This window comes from Pelobates fuscus, chromosome 1 (genome assembly GCF_036172605.1).
Source record: "Pelobates fuscus isolate aPelFus1 chromosome 1, aPelFus1.pri, whole genome shotgun sequence".
In the NCBI taxonomy this organism is placed as follows: Eukaryota; Metazoa; Chordata; class Amphibia; order Anura; family Pelobatidae; genus Pelobates; species Pelobates fuscus.
Genome location: NC_086317.1, coordinates 373037648 through 373062968, shown reverse-complemented (window position 1 = coordinate 373062968; position 25321 = coordinate 373037648). Strand labels below are relative to the sequence as shown.

The 25321-nt window shown below is 39.4% G+C and overlaps 1 protein-coding gene across 2 annotated transcripts in view; it reads left to right on the top strand.

Moving 5' to 3' along the window:
- The window catches only part of ELF1 (E74 like ETS transcription factor 1), a 92996-nt gene extending 68115 nt beyond the window's left edge, over positions 1-24881 (top strand). For both annotated transcript variants that reach the window (XM_063425958.1, XM_063425959.1), the window contains 7 exons: positions 10576-10747; positions 13367-13474; positions 15827-15985; positions 17088-17171; positions 18147-18339; positions 19163-19645; positions 23165-24881. In XM_063425958.1, the coding sequence (XP_063282028.1) occupies positions 10576-10747; positions 13367-13474; positions 15827-15985; positions 17088-17171; positions 18147-18339; positions 19163-19645; positions 23165-23780 (1815 nt within the window). In that variant the 3' untranslated portion in view covers positions 23781-24881. The remainder of the gene's footprint in view (positions 1-10575; positions 10748-13366; positions 13475-15826; positions 15986-17087; positions 17172-18146; positions 18340-19162; positions 19646-23164) is intronic.
- The last annotated feature ends 440 nt before the right edge of the window (positions 24882-25321 follow it).

Sequence of the window (25321 nt, the reverse complement as noted above, 5' to 3'; positions counted from 1 at the left end):
ATATATACATAGATACATACAGACATACTGACATACACACACACACACAGACATACATGCATACTGACATACATACTGATAGATATATACATACATACATACATACATACTGATAGATATACATACTGACATACATACACACATACATACAGACATAATGACACACACACAAATACATAAATGCATACTGAAATACATACACACAGACATACTGACACACACATAGACATATATACATACTGATATATACACACACAGACATACATACAGACATATATGCATACTGACATACACACAGACATACATAGTGACAAACAGACATGCATACAGACATATATACATACATACATACACGCATACAGATAGAGACATACATGCACACTGACCTACATGCACACTGACCTACACGCACACTGACCTACACGCACACTGACCTACACGCACACTGACCTACACGCACACTGACCTACACGCACACTGACCTACACGCACACACACATACCTCATTTATCAGCCACCCTCCTCTTACCTTTAAGTTGCAGGAGGGTGGCTGGGGATGATGGGAGCAGATTCCTCTGGTGTCCTCTCCTGTCCTCTCCTCTGCTCTCCCTCTCCCCCCCGCGCGGAGTAAGCTGGTAGGAAGTGACCGGCCGTTTTTTTGTTTTTTTTAAAGGGGCCAGGTTGCGCAATTACAGATGTAGATATGTAGATATAGGGCCCATCGGATGGCCCTAAATGCTTGGGCCACCTGATGGTCCCCGGTGCAGATGCACCTGCGGCAGTTTCGCTGCTTCACGTGGGGGCCGGGCCCGTGACAACAGTCATGGCTGTCACCCCCTGATGGCGGCCCTGACTACATTAGGCTGTAGTGGTTCTAGTAACTATAGTGTCCATTTAATGTGAGGTAAATTAGAGATTGGTGCCACTAATAATATACTAGATTGCCTACTTACCACCAGATAAGAACAAGATGATGATGGCTCAGGCTGCAGTCTGGCTATACTGGTCTGGTATAGAACAGGCTCTCTGGAGGCTGTTTGTATCAGTGCTCACAAAAATCAACGAACAGGAGGCAGCTCCATTTTTGGGGCCCCTTATACAGCTCAAGGTCTGGGCGTGTGTGTTGGTTTCACTGTATGTTTCGGTGTGTGAGTAGGGAAGCATTGTATGTGTCTGTGCGTGTATGTGTAAGGATGCATTGTGGATGTGTGTACTGTGAAAGAGCAGGTTTGTGGGGTAGAATAGGGGCTGAGAGGGGAGCAGCTCTTTATTTTTATTATATTTATTTTAATATAAAAACATTTTTGTTTTTTTTCTTTAATTTTTGTGTCTTACACCCCCTTTAGTGTATCTCTTACAAGCCCCTTGGGTGTCTTTTATCCCGCTCCTCTCTTTGTATGTCTCTTACATCTTCCCAACCCCTTTGCATGTCTCTTTTATCCCCATGCCCTCTGTGTGTCTTTCCCCTCCCTGCCACTGGTCCCTCTTTGTGTCTCCCTTTCACCCCTTCCTGAGCCTCTCTGTATGTCTTACCATCCCTTAATGATTTCTTTCGCTCCACCCTGTCTCTAAGAACTATCCCCTTCCCTCCTGTCCCTTAGTGTTCTCCCATCCTGTCCTGTCCCTTCGTGCTTTCCCATCCCTTAGTGATCTCCCGTCCCCTAGTTCTCTCCCCTGCCCCCCTGTCCTTTAGGGCTCTCCCCTGGATCACTTACTGCCATCTGGTCCTTAGTGGATCTCCCCTCCTGTCCCTTAGTGGATCTCCCCATCCCTCCTGTCCCTTAGTGCTCTCCCCCGCCCCTTAGTGCTCACCCTTGCCCCCCCCCGCCCCTTAGTGCTCACCCTTGCCCCCCCCGCCCCTTAGTGCTCACCCTTGCCCCCCCCGCCCCTTAGTGCTCTCCCTTGCCCCCGCCCCTTAGTGCTCTCCCTTGCCCCCCGCCCCTTAGTGCTCTCCCTTGCCCCCCCGCCCCTTAGTGCTCTCCCTTGCCCCCCCACCCCTTAGTGCTCTCCCTTGCCCCCCCACCCCTTAGTGCTCTCCCTTGCCCCTCCGCCCCTTAGTGCTCTCCCTTGCCCCTCCGCCCCTTAGTGCTCTCCCTTGCCCCCCCACCCCTTATTGCTCTCCCTTGCCCCTCGCCCCTTGGTGCTCTCCCTCCCCTCTGTCCCTTAGAGTCCCCCCTCTCCTGTTCCTTAGTGGTCTCTCCTCTGCCCTCCCCCCGTACCTTAGTGGTCTCTCCTCTTCACTCCCCCTGTCCCTTAGTGATCTGCCCCCTGTTTATTTGCTTAAAAGAACAATCTAAGCACCATAGCAACCTTATTGAAATTACATTGTCATGGTGACAGGAGGTCCTTGGCACTGGCTTACCATTAGACCGTGCGCAAAAATCTTTTCACCAGCGTCGTTTCACTCTACACCATCCAATCTCTGTGAAAATCTTCAGTATGGACATTTCTCAAGCTTTTTTTTTTTTTTTTTTTTTCGTGATCAGCAACCCTTTGGCCTGGAGCAGTCTGAGGTTTCTGTTTTAGAGACTTTCAGAAAGTGGATGTTGAAGGTGGAAGAAAGAAACAGTGCTTGTGTTTGTGAAAGGTTTAACCACTGAAGTTAAGTTGGTGTCGGATACCTCCGGCTCCATAACATTTTCATGTTTATGAAGTTGTTATGGTGCCGGGAGCCTCCTTTTAATCTTTAATTTTTATTTCAGCATTCTAAGAATATTTAACACATAACTCAAAGATTTATACTGCATCAGGGAACTTAGGAAGTTAACAATACTAATAATACAATGCATACACTATAGTGGTTATGGTGCTAGATGTTCCCTGGCACTGTCCCTGGGTAAATTCTTCTTTTCCAATGGTTTGCATCAATCAAGAACAGAATGGAGGGATAGTTGGGTGCCTTACAGAGCCAAGTAAGTGTGGGATGCTGTTGAGAGGCTCTTGGTACCTTTGTCTCTTAAGATAAAAATTCGAGAACATATTTATAATGGTGCTGCACCCGAAGAAAAAGACTAAGCTGTGAACCTGAGTATCCAGATCCTTACCAAAGTGGCTACCATTCCTTATGCTATTTAGCTTTTAGTCTGAGCCAGCTTGTGGAGTGACTCAGAACCATGTGAGTGGATCCAATATTGATTTGATCAATTACCCAGTTTTAACTTTATTACCCTATGTGTATGTTCCTTTCTGTTTTTTATCTATTGTATGTGCCATGTGTGGTAACATTTTATTTACAGTGTGCTCTCTCACCAGCACTTTTCTTGTTATGGCCATCATTATACAACTACCTAGAAACAGATCCTCGAAGTTCAGAGGCTGGTCCAGTTATGGCTTTTAACAATACAGTGTAACAGAGAAAGTTTCTCATGATGTCCATCAGGTCAATCACATAACAAATGTTAGGGGGGAGGGGAAGCAAGTCTTCCTTACTTGTATTTCTTAAAAACAAAGAATTGCAAAGTTGCTCCATTTGCTGTGTGTATGAAAGAGAAATAATGGGAGTGGATCCCATTATCTCCCAAAATAACTAGACAGTTCACAGAGCTATTCACAGAATAAGAGATCAATGATGTGTCTGACCAACCCTGTGACCTGGGGCTTTGCGTAATCTGTACCTTCAGACACACCTAAATATGATCCTGAGTCATACTACACCCTGTGTATGAAAAGCCTCACTCCAACCCACCTTTGTTTTCCTTTCTTTATCATGTGACCTGCTAACACAACTGATAAAGGCTTGGCCAATGCTCTCTTCATTTACACACGAATATACTGCACTGGTGTACAAAGGGAAGATAGTATTAATATGTTAATGTCTTTAAAATGTTCCTTTCGTTGTGGTGGTGATATATTTATATGTATATGTTTGTTTTATGCCTCACTAATACATTTTTGTTGTTATTTATTTATTTGAAGAAATACTCCAATTACATTTTATATTAAACTTTTATTCCCCCTCCCTCCCACTCCAATTTGGCACTAAATTGATTTGAAATCAATTAAACAAACTTCCCTTTATTCCAGCATCTCTGGGGTAGTAGCAGTAGTCCCTATTTTTCCTTGTGTTAGAATTTCATGGAAAGACCAAATGTGACCGATCCACTTTACACAGAAAAAGACTCCTACTTGAATTGCACAACACTGTGTTTACATGTAGTTTCTCCTCCTGTATTTTGTACTTAATCATGTTTTGTGATGCAGGCTTATTTATTCAGGATAATGTGAAATGTCAGGAATTCTCAGAGAAATGCAAATTTTAGGCCGTGATAGCCTAATTGTCAAAGTCTGCTTGATTTGCGCTTATTTAGGCCTTACATTGCAATTTATAAAGGGGTCCTTGATCATTTCCGGTGTGGAGAGTAACATTGAATTAAAGGAGGATGTTATGTGGCGCTCAAAAGGGGAATAAAAGCGAAGAGCCTCACCTTAGACACTAAACATTTTCTTTCTTTTTTATTTTACTGTGTTTGCATTCCACATTTGTCTCATATATATGTCACTTTTGTGGTGTGCATAAGTTGAGAAATACCAACAAGTGTGTATATATGTTAGTTCTTTATCACTTAAATTTTTATTTTTAGAAATGTAGGTATTTAGTTTAAAAGAAAGGTTCATGCAAAACCTGGAAAATACATTTCCTAGTGCGCATAGTTTATATAAATCTATTAGCTGAGTAACTCCGGACTTAATGTATGAGAGGGTCCCTTTAATGGAAAGCTAAGCATTGGGTAAGACTTGCAGATCATCACTGGAAAGTACCTGCAAATTATACACACAACTCTTTGTGAAACCAACACAGGTTGCTTCTCCATTTGCGGTGAATGATCAGTAAAATTACTAAATCATGTCTTTCAATGATAGCTTCAACTTTAATTATTTATTTTTTATTTAGATTTTTTGCAACCTAGATCAGCGCAACGTTTAATATTTAGAAATGTTGACCGACCTAATTGCACATTAGAATTAAAGCTTGTTGATAGACCGAAGCAGGGTGACTATACCGTAACCCGACTCAGTGGATGGGCGGTGCTAGCCTGCACTCGGAATGTTTATGTACCTATAGTATGTTGTTAGCCTATGTTTTCCATGCCTAATAGCCTAAACACCTACAGTAAAAAGCGTCTAGACATAGCTATGTGATCTTAAGGATATAACTGTTCAAACCTGTTTATAGCTTAAATACACTACTGATGATAATGCTTAAAGAACATATCTCCTAATGCTGATACTTGTATGTCGAATCACTAGACTGACTTACCACGTTTTAAAAATGCTAAAAAATGTGCTTACACTCCATTGCCACATATGTAGAAACCTGTGATATTGCTGTGATTATGCTTGCTGTTGTGGCAACGTATATCATCTTTTGAAAACACGAAAGTTCATTATTGGAGGTTGATATTATTTAAGACGGCATTGCTCTTTAGGTGCAGTTTCATCAGGTAGAAATTCCTATAACTCAGTCTTTTATTGTCCAAATAGATGAATGTCACTGCAAAGGGAAGTTCACCATAATTTTATAATGTGGTTCCTAATACTGAAATATTACAGGCATTCAATACTGTTATGGCTTGAGAGAATCTGAAATTCCCAAAGTTGGTGCAGTATTGCCCTTTTTCTTTTTGTTTAATCATATAAAATCTCACTGGTTTAGTCACAGAACACACAAGTTCAGCTGAGTTCACTCACAAATTGATGGGTTAATCTGACATTTTTGCCAGCTATAAACACAATCACTGAATCCAAGAACTCCCATATATTGAGTATGTAAAGGCAGAATTCCAGCTTGAACTACGCCAAGTTCAGTTCATATACTTTAAAGCTAAGGACTAGGAGATCTAAACAACGTGTGTCAAAATGTGGCTCTCCATATATTATAATCCCTGGGCCGTGGCAGGCGCATAATTCTGTGAATTGTATGCAGTTAGAGCCAGTATGTTTGAAATTTGGTGAATAGTGCGTTGTTAAAGTGTACCAGAGGTTTGGTTGAGCTGGTCTGTTAATGAAGATAATAATTTGTCTGGAAGTAGACCAGCAGAGCTATACCTCATTAACCCCTTAAGGACACATGACATGTGTGACATGTCATGATTCCCTTTTATTCCAGAAGATTGGTCCTTAAGGGGTTAAAGGAACACGGCGGGCTGTAGTGGTTAAGGTTCCAGGAGTGCCCTTGTGCTCGCAGAGTAAGTAGTCAAACTGTTTGCAAAAGGTTTAATCATTATCAGCCAATGAGCTAAGCCCTGCTATGCTTCTGGCTCTCCTGGGAAAGTTGGACGATGCCCAGTTGAGCCCATGTAAATTTTCAATCCAAATTAAAAGCTGAGGAAATCCGGTAGCATATACTGCATATGCACATACTATGAGTGTTGCATGATCTTTATAAAACACTTACACAGATCTCCACGTGTGTTATATACATACACACACTTGGGAAGTTGTTTTAATACTGAGACGTTCATCCTTTCACTGTCGGGGGCGGGGCCTGACCGGGGAGCCGAGCAGACACGCTTTCTGTGAGCTCCTGGGCCTGGGCCGGATTTTCAGCAACAAAACAAGAAATACTCACCCGAATCGACCCTCCAAACTACCGCATCTGACACTGTACAAGCAGGGGTACAGATAGACACCTCGCACGCCTGAAAAAACGCTGGGAATCCGGGCCGAGAACTTGGGGCCTACAGCACATGGTGGATGGGAGAGACGGCCGCTCTCCCGACCCGCAAAAACGAGCGACACCCGAAGCATCGGGCCCACCTACCCCCCCCCCGGGTCCAGAGGGGGTTATCCTGGTCCACATAAACGTGAAACTTAAGCCTACACTGACTGCAATGTCTGCTGACAGCCGACAGCGTGAAACAATCACTCAAGCGGACGCTCCTAAAATGGCGACATCAGACCACACTACAGAGCATACCTGCATCCTGCCACTACACGAGCGTCTGGATGCACTGTTCACCCGGTTCTGGGAAATGCTGGACAGGCGGATGGCTCATCAAACCTCTGAAAGCAACGCTGAGGTGAGGCAGCCCCAAGCAGTAAGGCAGAGCGGGCAGACCCCGGGATCAGCCGCCGCGCTCCGACGGGCGGACCACCCACCCAGACAGGGGAACAATAGGAGACTCCCTCCTATCCACCGACCACATCGCAGGAGAGCCGCCCGCCGCTGGCGGCGGATGACCACCAGGACCCTCCGCAGCGCCCATCACGGGAAAGACCCGGCCCCGAGAGGCAACCGAGTCTGTGGATACACGGTGCCAACCCTACAAGATGCCTGGAGAAAGGGAGAAGCCCCCTGCAACGGCCACTTTCACTCCTCGCAGACCCACCTGCACATGCTGCCGGTAATCCCACCCAAAGGGGACCTGTGCGACGTACGCCAATCCTGTCCCACATGCCGAGCCGCCAGAACGGGCGTTGGGTGAAGTAACTCGGACCCCAACAAGCCGCGACCCGCAGACTACACTCCAGCCCGCAAAGCAGTAACTAACTGTCTGCCCATACGAACTATGAACTCTAAAACATGTCACCGACCATGGCAAACTGTCTCCAACGCACAGTTAAGCATTTAATTTGTCCAGCGCACATTGTTACGTTAACATGCATGTCAATCATATACTCAATGTCTCTGTAGCCTGTTGGCACTAACCTGGGCTCCCTAGGTGACCCAAGTATACACACTACTGCACTAATAGGCAAATACCACCTGAGATAATCGACACCTAACGTTGTTTAGTGCTGTATGAAAACCAATTTGACACTCTTCATTTATATGTAAAATATGCTAACATGTCAGCACCCTCACTACTGTATGCACGTAGTTAAGTTTGAATAACCTTAGTTTACCCTCATACTGTATTAACGACTGGTTTCCTGTTCTGGATGTCTAGGACAACAGCGCATCAGACTTACATATTGCAGCCACGCCGATTTAACTAATCAGGCCCCCCTAGCTCTTTGTATATCTAATTCACATAGACGTAGGCTCTGTCACTATTGCTACTTTTACTTGCTACGGTTTAGCATATGTTCCTACTCATGCTTTTTCCCCTATAAAAAAGAAAGGCACTACTACTCTGGACATGTGACACATTATTGTTGTATTAACTCGAAGCTGTAACCCATATGCACATTGTCCCTGTTTTCATTTTCTGTACCCTAACTCATGCCTTCAATAAAAATCAGAATTACACCCATCTGGGGAGTACTAATGGCAAAATATTTAAGGACTGAGCCCGTGAAAAATCGTAATACGGAACTAACCTGCCCAGACCTATACTTAAGGACCAAGGGCCTTAGCCTGCACGAAAAAAAAAAATATAGCTTAAAATCAGCAGTTCTGTCAGAAACGCACCGCTCCATTATTATTTTGTCAGATAATTTATGCTTAATTCAAAAAATGACCATGTTATTTACATTTCAGAGCCCTCTAGGGCAACCGTTTAATGCCATTTATTATTGTTGACTTGATAGCCAGACGAATGTAATATATAACGTAGGTTAACATGCTTACACTTTACCTTAGAAAGACGCACATTATACATGTAGCTACTAGTCATTATTACTGTAGTCACCACTGCTAACCTAAGGATTTCCATAAACGCCCAGATTATACGACGCCGCAGCAAGCCGCGCACACTAGGAATGAGCCCAAACATACTATAGGCCTATATGGCTTCCATACTAGACACAGCCTTAAGATACGCATCCTGCTATAGAAAATAAATGCCTAGTTACCAGCAGCAATTGCACAAATTGTTTTGCTTAGAAATGCTACAATGCTTCGACAGGGGCTAAAGTTTACTGTTAATTGCCTACACAATACGCTTGTTACGTCATTGCTTAATGTTAATAGATAGGACTTTTCATCGCACCGAGATGCCTGCCTCTTAGAATACTAATACCATATATGAGCACTGTACCATATATACTAAAATGCTTGTTTATCCTGACCTATATGCCTCTGCGCAGGCAACCATATACTACATTCATTACCCTGTACTATGCCTGCTCATGCTTTTTTGCGACACTAATAAAAATATTCAAAACATCCTTTCACTGTCATTGTATCATATACAAGGTGAAATTAATTTGGGCAAGTTACAATATGAATATTAAATATGATTATTAGTAAAGATTTTTAATTAATCCAGATACATTGCATTAAAATATATATATATACACACACACCAACCAAAAAATCGGGACTAAGCCAGGAACCCTGGGCATTGACAGGGCTATTTGCTGAAAATAATTCTGAAATGAAAAGTGGAGGCAATAATAGTTGATGTGGAAAAATTATCATACTCTTCTATAGTCACCACACAGCTATTTTTGCCTCTGTTTTGCAATTTGGATTTATTTTCTTGGCCCACCCATAGTCTTCCACCTTTTTAATATTGTGTGCGCTTGGTATGTGTCATCTGTGTACAATGTGCGCTTGCTGTGTCATGTATGTGCGATGAGTGCTGGCTGTTTGTCATCTGTGGTGTGTGTGTGTGTGTGCTGTCTGTGTAATATGTGTGTAGTGAGCATTGACTGTGCTTGGTGCAAGTATGGTGTGTGCTAAATGTATGTGATGTGTGTGTGTGTGTGCTGCCTATATGTGATGTCTGTGTAGTGTTCTGGCTGTTTGTTTGTGTACTGACACACACATTCACTAACACAAACTCACTGACTGCCCCATATACACAAAATATAAATTTTTTGATGCGCGCACACACACAACAAAGATTGTCATTAGCTAATGTTCAGTGGATGTGCAATCTGACCCACGCCCTCTTTGCCCATTAACATTGTGTTGGCCGTCGGGATATGAAATCACACGGATGCTCCTCACACCTCCCTGTAAGCCACAAGTGAGCTGCAGCATCCCAGTAAGGCATTTCTGGGCACTCCGAATCCCCTCCTCCAAGGCAGCCCTACAGCTTGCCCGTGTAAGGGCTAAAATAATTTTAAAATATCTCCCTGCCTGGCGTCCACAACTGCATATATTAATATTTTTGAATAAGCTTTTAAAGTTCTAAAAAAATTAATCACTTGAAAAGCTTTTTGAACATTTTAAAAATAAGGCCTATATTTGGACAGAGGGCCATTATCCAGGCAGAATGTCATATAAAAGTAACGGGGAGGGGGGTGGGGGGAGAGAAAAGTCCTTAATTCCATAGTTAGTAATGCAAATATTCTATTTTTCAGGGTTGGAATATTTCTTGTAAAAGTAAATTGACTTCCCTACTTGAGATATCAAGTCGATGAAAACAAAATTGAGGGGTGTCTGTTCAAACCATTGAAACTGCCACATAACACCTATACGATTCTCTGCATGAAGTCATTTTGTAACGTAATACACGTCATTATTGTTTCACAGAGCATGCTGAAGGTGACTGGCTGCTATATGATCTGTAGAGATTGGGTCCTCTCTGCCTTTGGTGGCTGAGAAGGATAAGAAATGCATTTTAATAAAGCGAATAGATGTATGCACGCAGAAGTACTTTATAAGTGTCCAAGATGATTCATTACAATGCACTGCTCCATAATTGCTTGTAGGCCTAATGTCTTATATCTTGTTTATTACAGCTTGGAGACCCCTCTATATTCCCTGCTGTTATTGTGGAACACATTCCAAATGCAGATCTTCTGCACAGCTACTCAGGGTTAATCTGTGATGAACCAAATGATATGATCGCTGAGAACTCCTTAGATGTAGCAGAGGAGCAGATCATAGAAGATGATGACCTCACTCTTACAGGTAAGTGGTTTCAGTGGGCAGGATAAATTCTTCATTTAACTATTGTGTTCCTCAAAAGAGCTATGTGCGAAGTATGAAACATATAAGACGAACATACAATGCTGTCCCTAGTTATACAGGTGTCTCTCCCCCCCCCCCATCTTTTATGCAATAAAAATAATAAAATAAAGGGTTTTACTTGCTTTTTTCCAGTGGTAAGGCTCCCTCAGCATTGCTTCTCTCTCTAATGATAGAGGCATTGTCTCCTCAGGTGTACAAAATTCAACTAGAATTTGAGACCCGATGCACATGTGCTGCGTAATGCTTTCTTTTGAAGTATCATCACTTTCCTATGGAAGTTGCAATATCATGTGAACAGAGGTTTACATGTTAGCAGAAGCGCCTCCAGTGGCTGTCAGTGTAACTGGAGATGTGATAACCCTTCAAGGTAAACATTGCTGTTTAAAAAAACAAAAAACAAAAAAAAACCCAGCAATGTTTTACATTGAATGGTAAAATAACACGACTACTGCACCCAGACCAATTACGTAGTTGAGAAGAAGTGGCCTGTGTAACTTTAGTTGTCCTTTAAAATTTTACTAAACCTGAAGTAGGAACGCTCATGAAAAGGAATAAGCCCTACTTGGTTTACAAGAATATGGAGCTTTGCTCCCTCTGCAGGCCATTTCCTTTGTTTTTTTTTTAGTGTGAGCGAACTTGAAGACCCTCTTTGATGAATGCAATAGATGGAAATGAGCTCATACATGATTCTGCATTGATAGGTCTTTTAGCTTCATTATATTAGAAAGTAAGGTATTGTGCACAGGTGCACTATGAAGTGCCATTCATAGTTGGACAAGTTCTCTCTGAATGGGACACCTAGCTAAAAATGTCTGCTTTGAGCCTTCCCCATTAAAAAGAAAGTAACGCCACTGAGCTGGATAGCTTGCTCATGGCTCATTGCATATAACCTTGTGTGTAATGTATATATTATTGTGTAAGAGCAAACAATGCAATTCCCTACAGTACAAACATAACTATTACTCTGATGCAGTAAAAGTCCTCCTTGGCCACAGAATCTCCATAACTCGATACCACAACAATCCTATTGTTTCCAACTGGGATTGATGTATAACAGTATTTTTATTGTTTGTACTGTAGGGAGTTTTATTGTGTTTATCTCTTATGCTCTCAGAGAAACTTCCAGACCAGAACTGGTACCATGATGATGAGACTCACAAGGTAGAAACGGTGTGGTTTCTGGTTAGTCATCATTTTGGATCAAGCTATAATGCCAACACCTTCCAAATTGAGTCTGTAATCCTTCACACACTTTTGTTTTTATATGTAAATAAATATTAACAGTAAGTCCCACCTGGTTCTTCTTGGTAGAATACCTGAAATTGAATTAAAAAGCTGCAGCGCCATCTAGGGACAGATTTTTGTTTTTACACTGGAACATTTTATCCTGGATATCCGTTGCAGGAATCATTGGGAAATTCAGGTTTAGTACATTTTATGAAATAGGAGCATGTATTCCAAGAAGCAAGCTGCAAATCTGTTTACGGTTAATCTTGTTGCTTGGAGGATTGCTGTAAGTACAATGACCATTTCATTTTACGGAAGTGGTTATAGTGCAAAAATCCTGTACTGGCAGCCCTTCTTCTAAGAAATGTTTCATTCCATATAAATGGGTGGACTTTTATGCATGATGGTGTAATGGGATAGTAAGGTCATCACTTGCTGAAAAGCTTGTGGAGTATAACTCCAGTCATCCTCATTCAGTGGCTGGCTGAGCTTGTAAAATAAATTTTACTTTACAATACCTTTATATAGCAAAGTTTTTTTTTTTCAAATAAATTTTATTTGAATAAAGGGAAAATAAATACTTAAAAGAAACAACAACTAATACAACCCCAACTTAAGTTTTTTTTTTTTTTTTTTTTACCCCCTTCATATAATTCAATATATCATTAAATCGCCAATCATTATGAGATGAGAAGCTTTGGAACTTGAGATATGTCCTCAACGTGTCTCTGTCAGACGCATGTGATTAAGCAATGCCTTCCACAAACATGGAAGCAAGTGCTTGGCAAAAGGAGGATAGATCTTCATTAACTACAAGGACAGTTCTGCTTTTAGGGCTTAGGAAATGTTTGTGCACATTTTTGTAAATGCATATTTTTATTTATGTATTTATTTTGCACATAAACATTACTTCTTAACCCAGTTATTGTTTTTTGGTTTTATAAAACATTTTTTAAAACTTCATTACAAAAGTAACTTGCAAGAGAAAAAAAAACGGAATGGCTACTCCTAGTACAGTATCTTTAGGGAGATCATGTTTTTGATTGAATAGTAATAAAAATGTAGGAATAGCAGGACACATATGCAGATAAATATAGCCTCTCTCTGATTTGAGGGAATATTTTAAAAAAAAATTTTTTATCTCTTGACGCTTTTTTATTGCTGATGTCTTTAGCCAACTTGTAAATTGCTTTAAGCAAATTTATATTTGTATTATATTTTTTCCTATATATATATAGCTTGATCACAGATAAATAATTGTAACAATAGTGGTAGTATATATACTATTCTTTTTTGTTTTTATTTTAATATTTATTTATTTTCTAATTTCAGTTGAAGCTTCCTGTCAAAGTGGAGATGAGACAATGGAAACCATTGAAGCTGCTGAAGCACTTTTAAACATGGACTCTCCTGATCCTTTGCTGGATGAAAAAAAATTAGGTGAGTTTATCCATAAGCTTCCTGCTTAATGTTTCGTGGTTCTACAGTATACCTGTTGCCAAACTGCCATATAAGCAGTGCATTAGTTATAGGAACATGATAGGGTCAGGGTCACAAACTGTTTATTGACCCTATAATGTTAAAATGACCCTATAATGTTAAAAATACAATTTAGCCACCAATGCTTCCCTTGCCTCCCTAAATATAGTAAAATCTTACCTTTATTGCAGTCTGCTGCTTCTGGCTTTGCTCCTAATTTTAATTGTTAGCTGACATAATGAGAAGTGGTGATCAAGGCCAATCACAATGCTTTCCTATAGGAAAGCATTGGTTTGGCTGAGATTGTCAAGGAGGCAAAGCCAGTACAAGCAAAACACCGCCCTGGCCAATCAGCATCTCCTTATAGAGATGCTTTGAATCAATGCAGTTCAGTGTCTCCATGCAGAGGGAGGAGACACTGAATGTCAGTGCTGCACACTGCAGCCCTGCCACAGGAAGCACCTCTATCAGCCATCTGTGGAGTGGCCAGTGGAGGTGTCCCTAGGTATCACGGTTCCCCGTGATTCTGTTGGCGTAGCCGCACGGAAACATAGCGGCTACGCTGACAGAAAAATCAAATACTTACCTTGGTCGTGGCAAACCGCTGCCCGACCTCCTTCTATCCCGGTCACCAGCGAGTAAGACATTCATAGAGACGCCGGCCTTGGCAGTACCGGTTTTATTAGGAGACTTACCCCCGCCACATCAAAGATGGCGCCAACGTGCGTGCGACGTCATGTCATAGATGCGCATGCACGTTTTGTGGTCAGAAACAGCCAATTACAGCCTAAGGAGGGTTATTTAAACCCAAATTACCTTTTTTGTCAGTGCCCTGTCGTGGTTTCCACTAGCTGGTTATCTGAGAGTGTGTTCCTGATTGCGTTTTTTCTGGTATTTGACTTTGGCTTTGTTATGACTTCCTGATTTCTGGTATCCTTTACTTCTGGCTTTCCTCATCTGTGTCTCTTTCTGTGTCCCTGACCTCGGCAAGTATCTTGACCATTCAGGTACGTTTTGTCCAGCCATTCTAAGGTCTGGTTAGACGTTATTCTTAGTCCTAGGTGTGATACTATTCTACGTGCTGGATCAACTATAATCCTGACACTAGGCTGTAATGTAAACACTGCCTTTTCTCTGAAAAGACAGTGTTTAATGCAAAATACCTGCAGGGACTAATTGTACTATTTATATTAAGCTGTAGTAGTTCTTGTGACTATAGTGCCCCTTTAATTTAATATACTACTTACTTGATCCAATATGTGTAAAAATAATTATTGGACATCAATTCATCAGATATTGTAATACATGACTTCTGGTGTAATAATATGAGAGGGGTTCTTTATTAAAATCAAGTAAAAACGATACAGTAAATAATAACGACTATGATATTCCTGCTGAAACAATGTATGTAGCATTGTTGAAAGACCAACAAAAAAGGGTACTAAAGTAAAGGTACAAACAAGCACTCTATGTAGATTTACAAAGCCTTTAAAATGTATTACAGAGATCATGCATGAAATAAACCTGTAATACTCCAGTCTAAATCTCAAGTCAAAGTTAAGACTTACAGGGTTATTCATAAAGTGAGAATGTCGGAATTCAAATTATTGTATTTATATTTAAAATGCTAAGAAACAATATTTTGCAAATTAGTCCTCTAATTCATGAAATATTCCAAATTACTGTACTTTTCAGTTGCTCATTAATCCTTACCTGGTCTCATATACACTTAAATGTAATATTTTTTTTTATCACACACATGTCACTTAATCAAAGGTTAATGCTGAGTTGTCATAATGAGCTGGCAGACCAGACCTATTTTCTCTTACATTCTCTAACAGATAACACTTGTATTGTCTGCAAAACTCCTTACCTGCTGTGAGCTCTTCCACAACTAGCTCTACTGTCTCTGGATCTTGGTGATCTTGTTTATGTGTGTTGAGTGACTCAACCAAAATGCCAATCACCGCACCATCTCATCACAGAAATCTTTGTGATGCTTGGATTGTGTGACAACTGGCAAGCCCCATAATTTTTTCTCACAACCTAAAATTTTGTCTCATTGTGATAAAAGCTATTTCTACTAAAGAGTCATCTCAGTTTGGTGTTTGATGCATTTATAGATAATGCATTAATATATATGCAAAAGCAATACATTTTAAATAATACATGATCATATGACTCCTGCATTTCCTTCAGAAAAACAAAACAATATTTGCTTAGTAGTTTAAGAAAATTATGTACAAGGTTGGCAAATGCCTGTATATGTCTTTGTGTATTGCACTTGTGAGCGTGGTTTGTTTTCCATTTTAGCTAATATTTTTGGTTCGTGTGAAGATGATTTGATGGACTCTCCAATCACGCATGTCTCCGTCACTGTTGATGGGATACCAGAGGTGATGGAGTTCCACCCAAACATGTATGCTGAGCCAGCAGACTCTCCCCTGAGCGAACAGCCCAAGAAAAGGAAAGGTATGGCCCCCTTAAGCTTTTATCACTAGTTGTAAATTGCGTGAGAATCAACATAACAAGACAAAAATTTATGGAGAGCATGAAACACTTAAAGGGACACTATCTTCAACAGAACAACTTCAGCTTAATGTAGTTGTTCTGGTGAGTGTAATTATTGCCTTCAGGCATTTTCATGCAAACATTGCCTTTTCAGAGAAAAGTGGCCGCTCCTAAGATGGCAACTGGAAGTGCTTCCTGGGGCAGTGCTGCACAGTAGGCAGCACTGCCTGAAATGTTCTCATAGAGATGCATTGATTCAAAGCATCTTTATGAGGAGGTGCTGATTGGTTAAAATTGCGTTTGGCCCTGCCCCATCCCGCCTCCATGCCGATTTCAGCCCTATGGGGAAGGCATTGGATTGGCTAAAAAAAAAATTTCTGATGTCACCAAGGAGGTGGATGAGGGGTGGGGCCAGTGTCGGCAGACCCGCACGGTGCTCAAAGTAAGGTGAGTTTTAATATTTTCTAAGGGTGCTGAGGGTGGGGGCAAGCCACCTAAATGGTGGATTAAATACTATAGGGTCAGGAATACATGTTTGTGTTCCTGATCCTATAGTGTTCCTTTAAATAATGAGCATGATGATAATAGATTACACAATATCATCAGATTTGACATTGGTTTCAATAGGATGTCAAATTAAATCTGTAACCATTTCACATCATTGTTCATTAGGAAATAGGAATAAGTTGCAAATAAGCATTAAACTTGTATATGATGCACATTAAATAATGTAAATAGTATATGAGGATAAAATAATGATACCATTATACAGTGCTACGGAATCTGATGGCGCTATATAAATAATAAAATAATAATGAAAAGTCTAATTTCCCCCTGTGTAAACTAATTGCATCTAGTATAGCGGTTGCTTCTTTTAGTAAATTGTGGAAACTTTTTATTTGTTTTGGGATTATATGTACTTTCTACAGGAACACTATGCATTTGGGCATTATTCATTGTGCATACTGATATTTTGTATATTTATATAATCTCATTTTTGGTATTAAGCCTCTTTTCAATATTCATTATGTTTTACTTTTAAAATGTGCCTGTTCTGTTTTAGGAAGAAAAGCGAAAACGCCTCGTTCTGAATCTCCAACCACCACACCAAATATATCTGTGAAGAGGAAAAACAGAGACGGGAAAGGTAAGACTGGTGACAGAACTGCATTTCCTAACCAACATCCAAGTGTAGGGTACAGTGTGTTTTCTAGTACTGTAACACTGATAAACCTGTTTTAATTCTCATTTCCTACTACTGTACCTCCCAATTTCTGTGTCGCAGGATCTGTTCAAAGGGAGCGGGTCTGCCCCAAGGATTGGCAGGTCAGCCTTGTGTGAATACACGTCCGCTGCCTGTCCTACTTAGTGTAGACCGTGAAGGGAGCACTGTTTCAGTGCTTCCTGTAACGGAGCACTCCAATTCATGCTGTCATGTGATATTTAGTTACTGACAAACTTCAATGTTGAGCTTTTTCTCTAGGTATACATCCCCAAGAAACTCTTTAAGTTTAACCCCTTAAGGACCAAACTTCTGGAATAAAAGAGAATCATGACATGTCACACATGTCATGTGTCCTTAAGGGGTTAAGCATAATAACAATAAAAAGGACATTGCATGATGCAAATCTTGTATACTTTGTACAAATTAATTCAATATCAAATGTTTACAAAACATGTTTAAAACTTAATATTTAAGCTTATCTGGTCTGAGCAATTCTACTACCCTACTCATTCCCCTACCTCTATTCTCTTTTTTTTGTCTTGTCTTCTCCCAGGAGACGTAACCATATAATATAACAATTGCTCTGGTGCCTTCTTAGTTACCAAAGAACATTTCATTACATATTTGTACACTGCTATTGGTAAAGCTTCTCTTATGTTTAGCAGACTCTTGTATTTTGTGATTATTATTGGGAGAAATATGAGCAGTGTCTATATTGCACTTTCTTGTGTATTGTTTCATACAAAAATCTGAAAAAAAAACCTGTAAATTTAAAGAAAAATAAAATATTTAGATAAGGAAATATATAATGGGTCAATACACACTTTCAGTTTATAATCTCACTTTCTGTCCTTGCGTCTTTATTTCTGGAAACATGTTTGGCATTTCTTTTTGCAGGAAATACTATTTACCTGTGGGAGTTCTTGCTGGCTCTGCTACAAGACAAGGCAACATGTCCAAAGTACATCAAGTGGACACAAAGGGAAAAGGGCATCTTCAAGCTGGTAGATTCCAAAGCAGTTTCTAAATTGTGGGGAAAACACAAGAACAAGCCTGACATGAACTATGAGACAATGGGAAGGGCACTCAGGTACACCACCGTCACAAACATGAGAGCTGTGTGTAGAACAACTGGTTAATGTGTGACACTCGCATTATATTCATTGGTAAACTGCCGTTCGTGAACCCTATTTACCAATTCAAACTTGGCTTTTGTAGGATCTCATATAAATGAGTCCTTGTAAAATTTAAGCCCATGTGATTGTAACAGGTGAACAGGCATTTAAAATTTGTATTAAAGAGTCAGAAATGCCAAAGTGTAAATTGCTTCTGTGTGAATCTGCATAATATAAGATTCCATAAATCTGCAAAAGTTAAATCCTCTCTATAATATGTTTAAGTGCAGCAATAAATTCTGCATTTTAGAGAATGCACATAATAAAACAAAATATATGTATATAAATGCAGGATAATGGAGATTGGAAAATAAAATTGAAGCTATAGAAATGACACTTCTGAAGTTCTTGAAGTATGTACTTTCTGCCGTTATAATAGTGCAAATAACCAAGCTCAATAGCCGGCACTAATATTCAGACCTTTTTAAATGTTTGTTCTTTTCTAAGTTTTAATCATGATTATCTTTTAAAATCATCTTAAGTTTGCTACAAAAAAATGGTTATTAGCATTGTTTGGGGAGTTTATAAAAAAAAACAGACAAACATGCAGTCATCTATAATTCTTGTTAATCAATTCTATAGATTTATTTTTTGCATTTTCCCTATTAAAGAGAAATAAGGGCTCACAAAGGACAATCTCCAAGTCATTTATAAAATGTTTGGTTGCTGTGTGTGGTCTGTTGAGTTTACTATTTGTTTTAGTTTTTAAATATGTGCTTTTTATTTATTTTTATACAGGTACTATTACCAAAGAGGTATTCTTGCTAAAGTAGAAGGTCAACGCCTTGTCTATCAGTTCAAGGAAATGCCAAAGGATCTTGTATTTATAGATGAGGAAGACACAAACTCCAGCACCGAATACTCTGGAAGCTTGTCTTCTGATCTCTCCTTGCACTCTTCAGCTTCTACTCCCAGCCGGAATCAGACAAGGGCATCAAAAGGGTCTTCAAACTCGGGAATTAAAACCAACTCAACCACTGTTGTAAAAAATGGGGCCTCAAAATCCTCCAAAGTAAAAGAACCGGTGGAAACTGCTCAGCAACAACTGTCCTTAATGCCATCAGATTTATTGAGGACAGTTCACACTGCTCACTCGCCGAAGCCTCATCCAACCCAGCTTTTTCGGACAGTGCATTTAATGCAAACTGGACAATCGGTTCCAGATCAAACTTTAACATGCAGCATTCAGAACGACTCCTTACCACCTACTCATACTATAAGGTGAGAATCAAAACAATAACCTGACACCATCAGTGTATTAGAAACTGTAATAGAAAACATTCGTCCCTGCTAGCTTTTAAGGCAGTAACGTTTCACCCAAATTTCAACATTTGGTCTAACACATGCGATAGAGAAATGAATCATCTGTCATGGTACATGTATAAACAATATCAATGTGATAATCAATGTGAAAATAGTGATCTGTCAGTTGTTGAAGTGGTGATACATTTAGTTTGTGCTTCTTAAGTAAGTCAACTTAAAAACAAATGAAAAAATAGTGCCTTGTGTGTAAATATAAGCATTTGGCAACACTCAATGCAGGTAGAAATAAGCTTGATGTATATTAGTGTGTAGCAAAATAAATGAGTATAAATTAACCAGTTATCCATATAAAGTTGTTCTTGTAGTTAAAAAAAAAAATATATATATATATAAAATAAAAATGTACAAACAAAAATGGTGATTTGAGAAAACAAAAGATTTAGCTAAAGATATGTCTTGATAGACTGATACATTAATTTGGATTTCATTATAATTGCACATCAAAGCAGACTTGTTTAAAAGACATTTATCAAGTCTTCTGCGTGCATTATGTCATATATTTTGACCAGAGTTGAGCACCGTAAAAATAAGACTAGGGAGACTGCAAGTGCCACAGATTTGAGTTCTTGTAGATTAAGGATTTCTTCTCATTAAACATTGCACTTTTCATTACGATTCTACCAGTATCGAAAGCTGGCAATGCCTAGACTATTTAATTTAAAAAAATCATATTTTGACCCTGGATCTTCTGATGTCTGTCTAGTTTTAAAGCGTTTGAGTTAATTCATTAAACCGTTGTTGGTGCGAAGTTCACATTTAGCTCAACAGAAAAAAGCTGAGTGAAAAATACCCAACTTCCCTTTTTTTCTTTTGTTCTAAATGTTGTGGTCTGGTTTAAGACACCTTACGCTTTAAGTAGCTTACTGCAATGTGCTTTACCAGAAAGAACACATTACAATTTGAAAAAGAAAGGTGAATGTATTTATTAGCTAGCCTTTTTAATACACTCTAGGTAATGTTAAAACCCCAAAAATTCAAATTTCTCAATGTCCATAAAAAAAAAAAAAAAAAAAAAAATCTTTAGGCTTTGATTATCTTGCAGTGCCCATGAAGTCACCCAGAAGTGGCGGATGTTTCTTCTATAGCTTTTAATTGTAATTTGGCATTCAAAGGGAAGCATGCAAAATAGAGTAGCAAGCATCATCTTATTCATGTGATATGTGAATGGGGACCACTTATGGGCATCTTCCCCTCATTTAAGACAGAGGTTCTCATTAATTTTATTGTGCCTTTGCACGGTTCATAGTGTTTTAAATGAGAGAAATTACTGTATTGTGTTACAGGGCTTACAGATATAAGATGTTTTGTTTCTTGCTTGGTGGTTTGATGAGGCGTAAGAGCTATGATGCATGAGGCTTTGGATTTTTTTCCTTTTTTTTCTTTTTCTTCTGGCATCATGAAAAAAATTATGTCATTTGGACATAATACATTAGGCAAAATAAAAATGTGGTATCTTTAATTGGAGTAGAATAAAAATTAGACATTGCAAATTAAATTATAATTAAGTGACATAATCTGTCATATTTAGATCTATTTGAACTCCTTTAAAAAAAAATACTGTTACTGATGTCATAAGTAGGAATAGTCTTATTGTTTCTGACGATTGTCAACATATTTCTGATCATTGGTATTGGTCTTGTAATTTACTGATATTACCAATAACTTACCCACCTGTCACTGCACGCTGTCTTCCACATCTGGAAACTTCAGTCACCAATCATAACCTCACGTCACCCATCCCTGTGAGTAGGCCCATACTGGCCATCCGGCATACCGGGCAAATGCCCGGTGGGCCAAAGCCGGCAGAGGAGATCACAGGAAATCTCCTGTCGGTCCATGCAGAGCAGGCGCTATCTGTGCGCCGGCCCTGCTATGTGCCTTCATGGACCGGTGGGGAGATCAAAGTAAAGGGAAGTAAGGAGGACCCGGTGGAGCTGTATCTTGCAGCTCCGCTGGGTCCTCTCGCGAGATCTCGCTAGAGTTCACTCACCACTAGGACCACCAGGGACTGCAGCACGGCCCCCCCCTCCCAGGCAAAAGATAACTTAGGGGGGATATAAAGTTGTTGTGTTTTTTTTTTTAATTAAAAATATTACATATTTAATATATTTAAATCTGTCCCCTCCCCCACCTCACACACACACACACACACACACACAATGCCTTCAAACATATTCACACACTCACACCACCCTCAGGCACACACCGCACCCTCACACATATATACTATATAGAATAATTCTCAGTGAGTTATAATAACAGATGCACCATTTTGGAACAGAGGAAGGAATAAATACTCAACAGTGATGCATCAGCTTTAACTGAAAACGAGTATGGACTGCCAATATAAAAAAATACCAAAATCAAATAATCAATATTCCCACCCTATATGAAGCATAGTAATCTGAACCACACTGTTCCTTTAATAGTAAGCCATCTTGCCCTCATTAAAATGTTTAAGATGGACTGTTACATGATACCATTGATATACAAACTACATGATTAGTACACATAGAGAATGTGGAGACATTGTTAATCCCTTATAAATTTTATTCAATAGTATGATTTGTGTCTAGTACAGGGGTTGGCAATATTTCAGTAGTACTGTGCCAAAATGAGAGATTGAAGTCCCTTGGCGTGCCGGTCCTATTTTTCTTTATATTGATGTGTGTATGTTATTGTATTGTGCTTGTGGTTTTTATGGGTGCTTCAGTTGCTTTGTAACATTATATTTGTGTGTATGTGGGCTGTTATATTGATTATGTTCATGAGTAGTTTGAGGTATTGTGTATGAAACCTATACATGTAGGCTATGTGTGGGGACTGCTTGTGGAATAGTGTCTGGATGATATGTCACATTGTGTGTTTGGTGATGTGTGTGTCTGCTTGTGGGGTAGTGTGCGTGTATGTGTGGAGTGTTTGTGGGGACTGTGTGTGTGTTAGTGTGTGGGCTGTTTGTATTATTTGCATGAGGGTGAGGCTTCTTCTGCAGCTCTGTGTATATTTAACAGTGTGAGTGGCTACCATGAGATCAAGTGGGACTGTGATGGCAAAGTACAGGTCATGTGCAGGAGTTGCAGATCACTTCCTCTAAGTGCTGCAAAGCATTAATTGAAGATAGTGCCTCCCCACCTACAATCACTGCTCGGGTTTCACTAGCAGATATGTGAAGTCCCACTGGGGACTTCTGATGGCAGGCTCTGGCAGCCTTGAGTGCCATGCATGGCACAGGTGCCATAGGTTGCTGACCCCTGGTCTAGATCGTAGTGCTAGTGCAGCATAAAAGCCAGTTTATGTTCATCTGAGGAAATAGTAACATTGATTTAAATATAAAACATTTTTATTGACCAGTATAACTATTTAAATAATGTACACAGACTGTGTTTCTTTAATGACCATATTTCTGTGTCTTTGTAGGACTATTCAGTCTCCAGGACAAGTGCCAGTAGTTGTTTCTCCTGGGAATCAGCAGCTGCACACTTTAACCCTTCAAACAGTGCCTCTCACCACAGTCATAACAAGCACAGATCCAGGAGCAGGAGCCGGCTCACAGAAATTTATATTTCAAGCCATTCCTTCCACACAGCCTATGACACTGATTAAAGATGAGATGGTCCTCCAGCCTTCAACAACTTGCTCTTCTCCACCATCCATTCTGTTCAGCTCAAACCAGGTTCAGCAGGTTCTCAATAACAATGTCCAAAGCCTTTGCAATGGCACAGTCAGCATGCCTTCCTCTCCAACCTTCAGTGTGACCTCCCCCATAATGACCTTATCTCCCAGCACTTCCACACTGGCCACTCACCCTACAGGCACCGTGATCACATCTGTAATCAAGTCACCTGAAGCCAGACAGACATTTCTTTCTACATCTTCTAGCGGGGGTTTACAGGAGGATCCCAATGATACCGATGAGCAGCCTGAGCAGAAATTCCAACCTCAATGTGTATTGGTGGTCACCAATTCAAATGGCTTTTCATCACAACTGGAAATCAAACAGGAAAATGACCAATGGGCCTTTGACTCAAATTAACAAAACATGTATAGTTAATTTTTATATATAAATGTGATGGGCTCTTGAATTATGTAATTTAAAAGAAAAATCTAAGCAAATCTATATATTTTTTCAATTCCCATTATACGCTGGCAGTAAAATGTTTCACAGATTTTTCAATAGGTTTTGATTTTTTGTTTTTTTTGTTTCTGCAGTTGCAATCAGGAATTTTAAATACAAATTCCAGTTTGCTTATAATTTCTCACAGACCCTCTCCTTACCATAAAGAAACATGAATTTTCTACTCTGAAGTATAGTTTTGCAGTCTTTAATGCAAATATTTTTCTATGAGATTGTTGTTGTTCTTTTAATGTATTCATTCAAGCTGTGCTTTCTGTAAATTCTATTTTGTTTTCTTGTAAATATTTTATATCCGCAAAACTATGCATTTTAAAAACAGAGTTCCATTATCCGTTACTTAAACATGACTACTTGACAAATAGCAATAAACATAATGCCTTTTTTCGTATAAATCAAGTGAAAGGAAAAATATAAATCTGTGTAAATCAAATGCAACTTAACTGTTGTTTTGCACTGTTCTCAAGGCATTGTTTTTTCTTTTCAATTTGAAATCTACCAATATAAAATATGAATCAAATGTCACTAGTTAATATCTCTAGCAATAACTACTGTGCCTTAGTTCGAACTATAAATTGCATTAAAATATCTCAGATGTTGTGAAACGAATGTGTTGGTATAAAGGAACTTTGTTTTCACTTTTTTTTTTTTAAATTTTTTTCTTCCCTCTGGTTTTGGGGTTTTCTTCTTTTTTTTTTTACTTGTAAATAGTGTATATTATTATCTACGTATGCAATACCTGCAAAGATACATGCTTAATTCTACTTCTTTCTTCTTCAGGTTGATTCAGATTAAATTAGTTTTTTAAAGACTTAAGAGATCAATATATGTTTAGAGCTCAAATATTCTGTGTATTGATAGACAGATTTGTATTTAAAGAAAATTGAAATTGTTGAAACACCTTTCAACTTGTTTTTGTATTTTAATTGGTTTATTAAAAAAAAATGTGCGCCAATTAAGTATACATTTTTACACATATGAATAAAAAAATCTCTGAATGTGCCGGTGAATATTCAATGGCAAGAAAACGGTATGTAAATCCTTTGGAATTAGTTGGTTCTCTGCATTAATTGGTCACGAAATGTCATGTCATCTCATCTTCATCAAACTCACAACTGGAGACTTCCATGTCTTTGTTGAAAACATCCCATTAAACCTTCACATTGATGTTGAAAAAGTGAACCATTGGATTTATTAGCTAGTCGATTCTCCTTCGGCTGCAATAAGCGCAGTCAAGCATTTAATGTATTTGTGGATTAGACCAAATGTACGTATAGTGTGAGCGCTCCTATAATCAAAACTAATAAACAGTCCATATAGTGTGAGATTAGACCTACACAACGTTCAAGAGGAATTTTAGACCACTCTTAGGATGTCTCATGTGAACTGCACTCTTGACATCATTCTAAAGCATCTCTATGGGGTCTGTGTGGGCCAGTCCA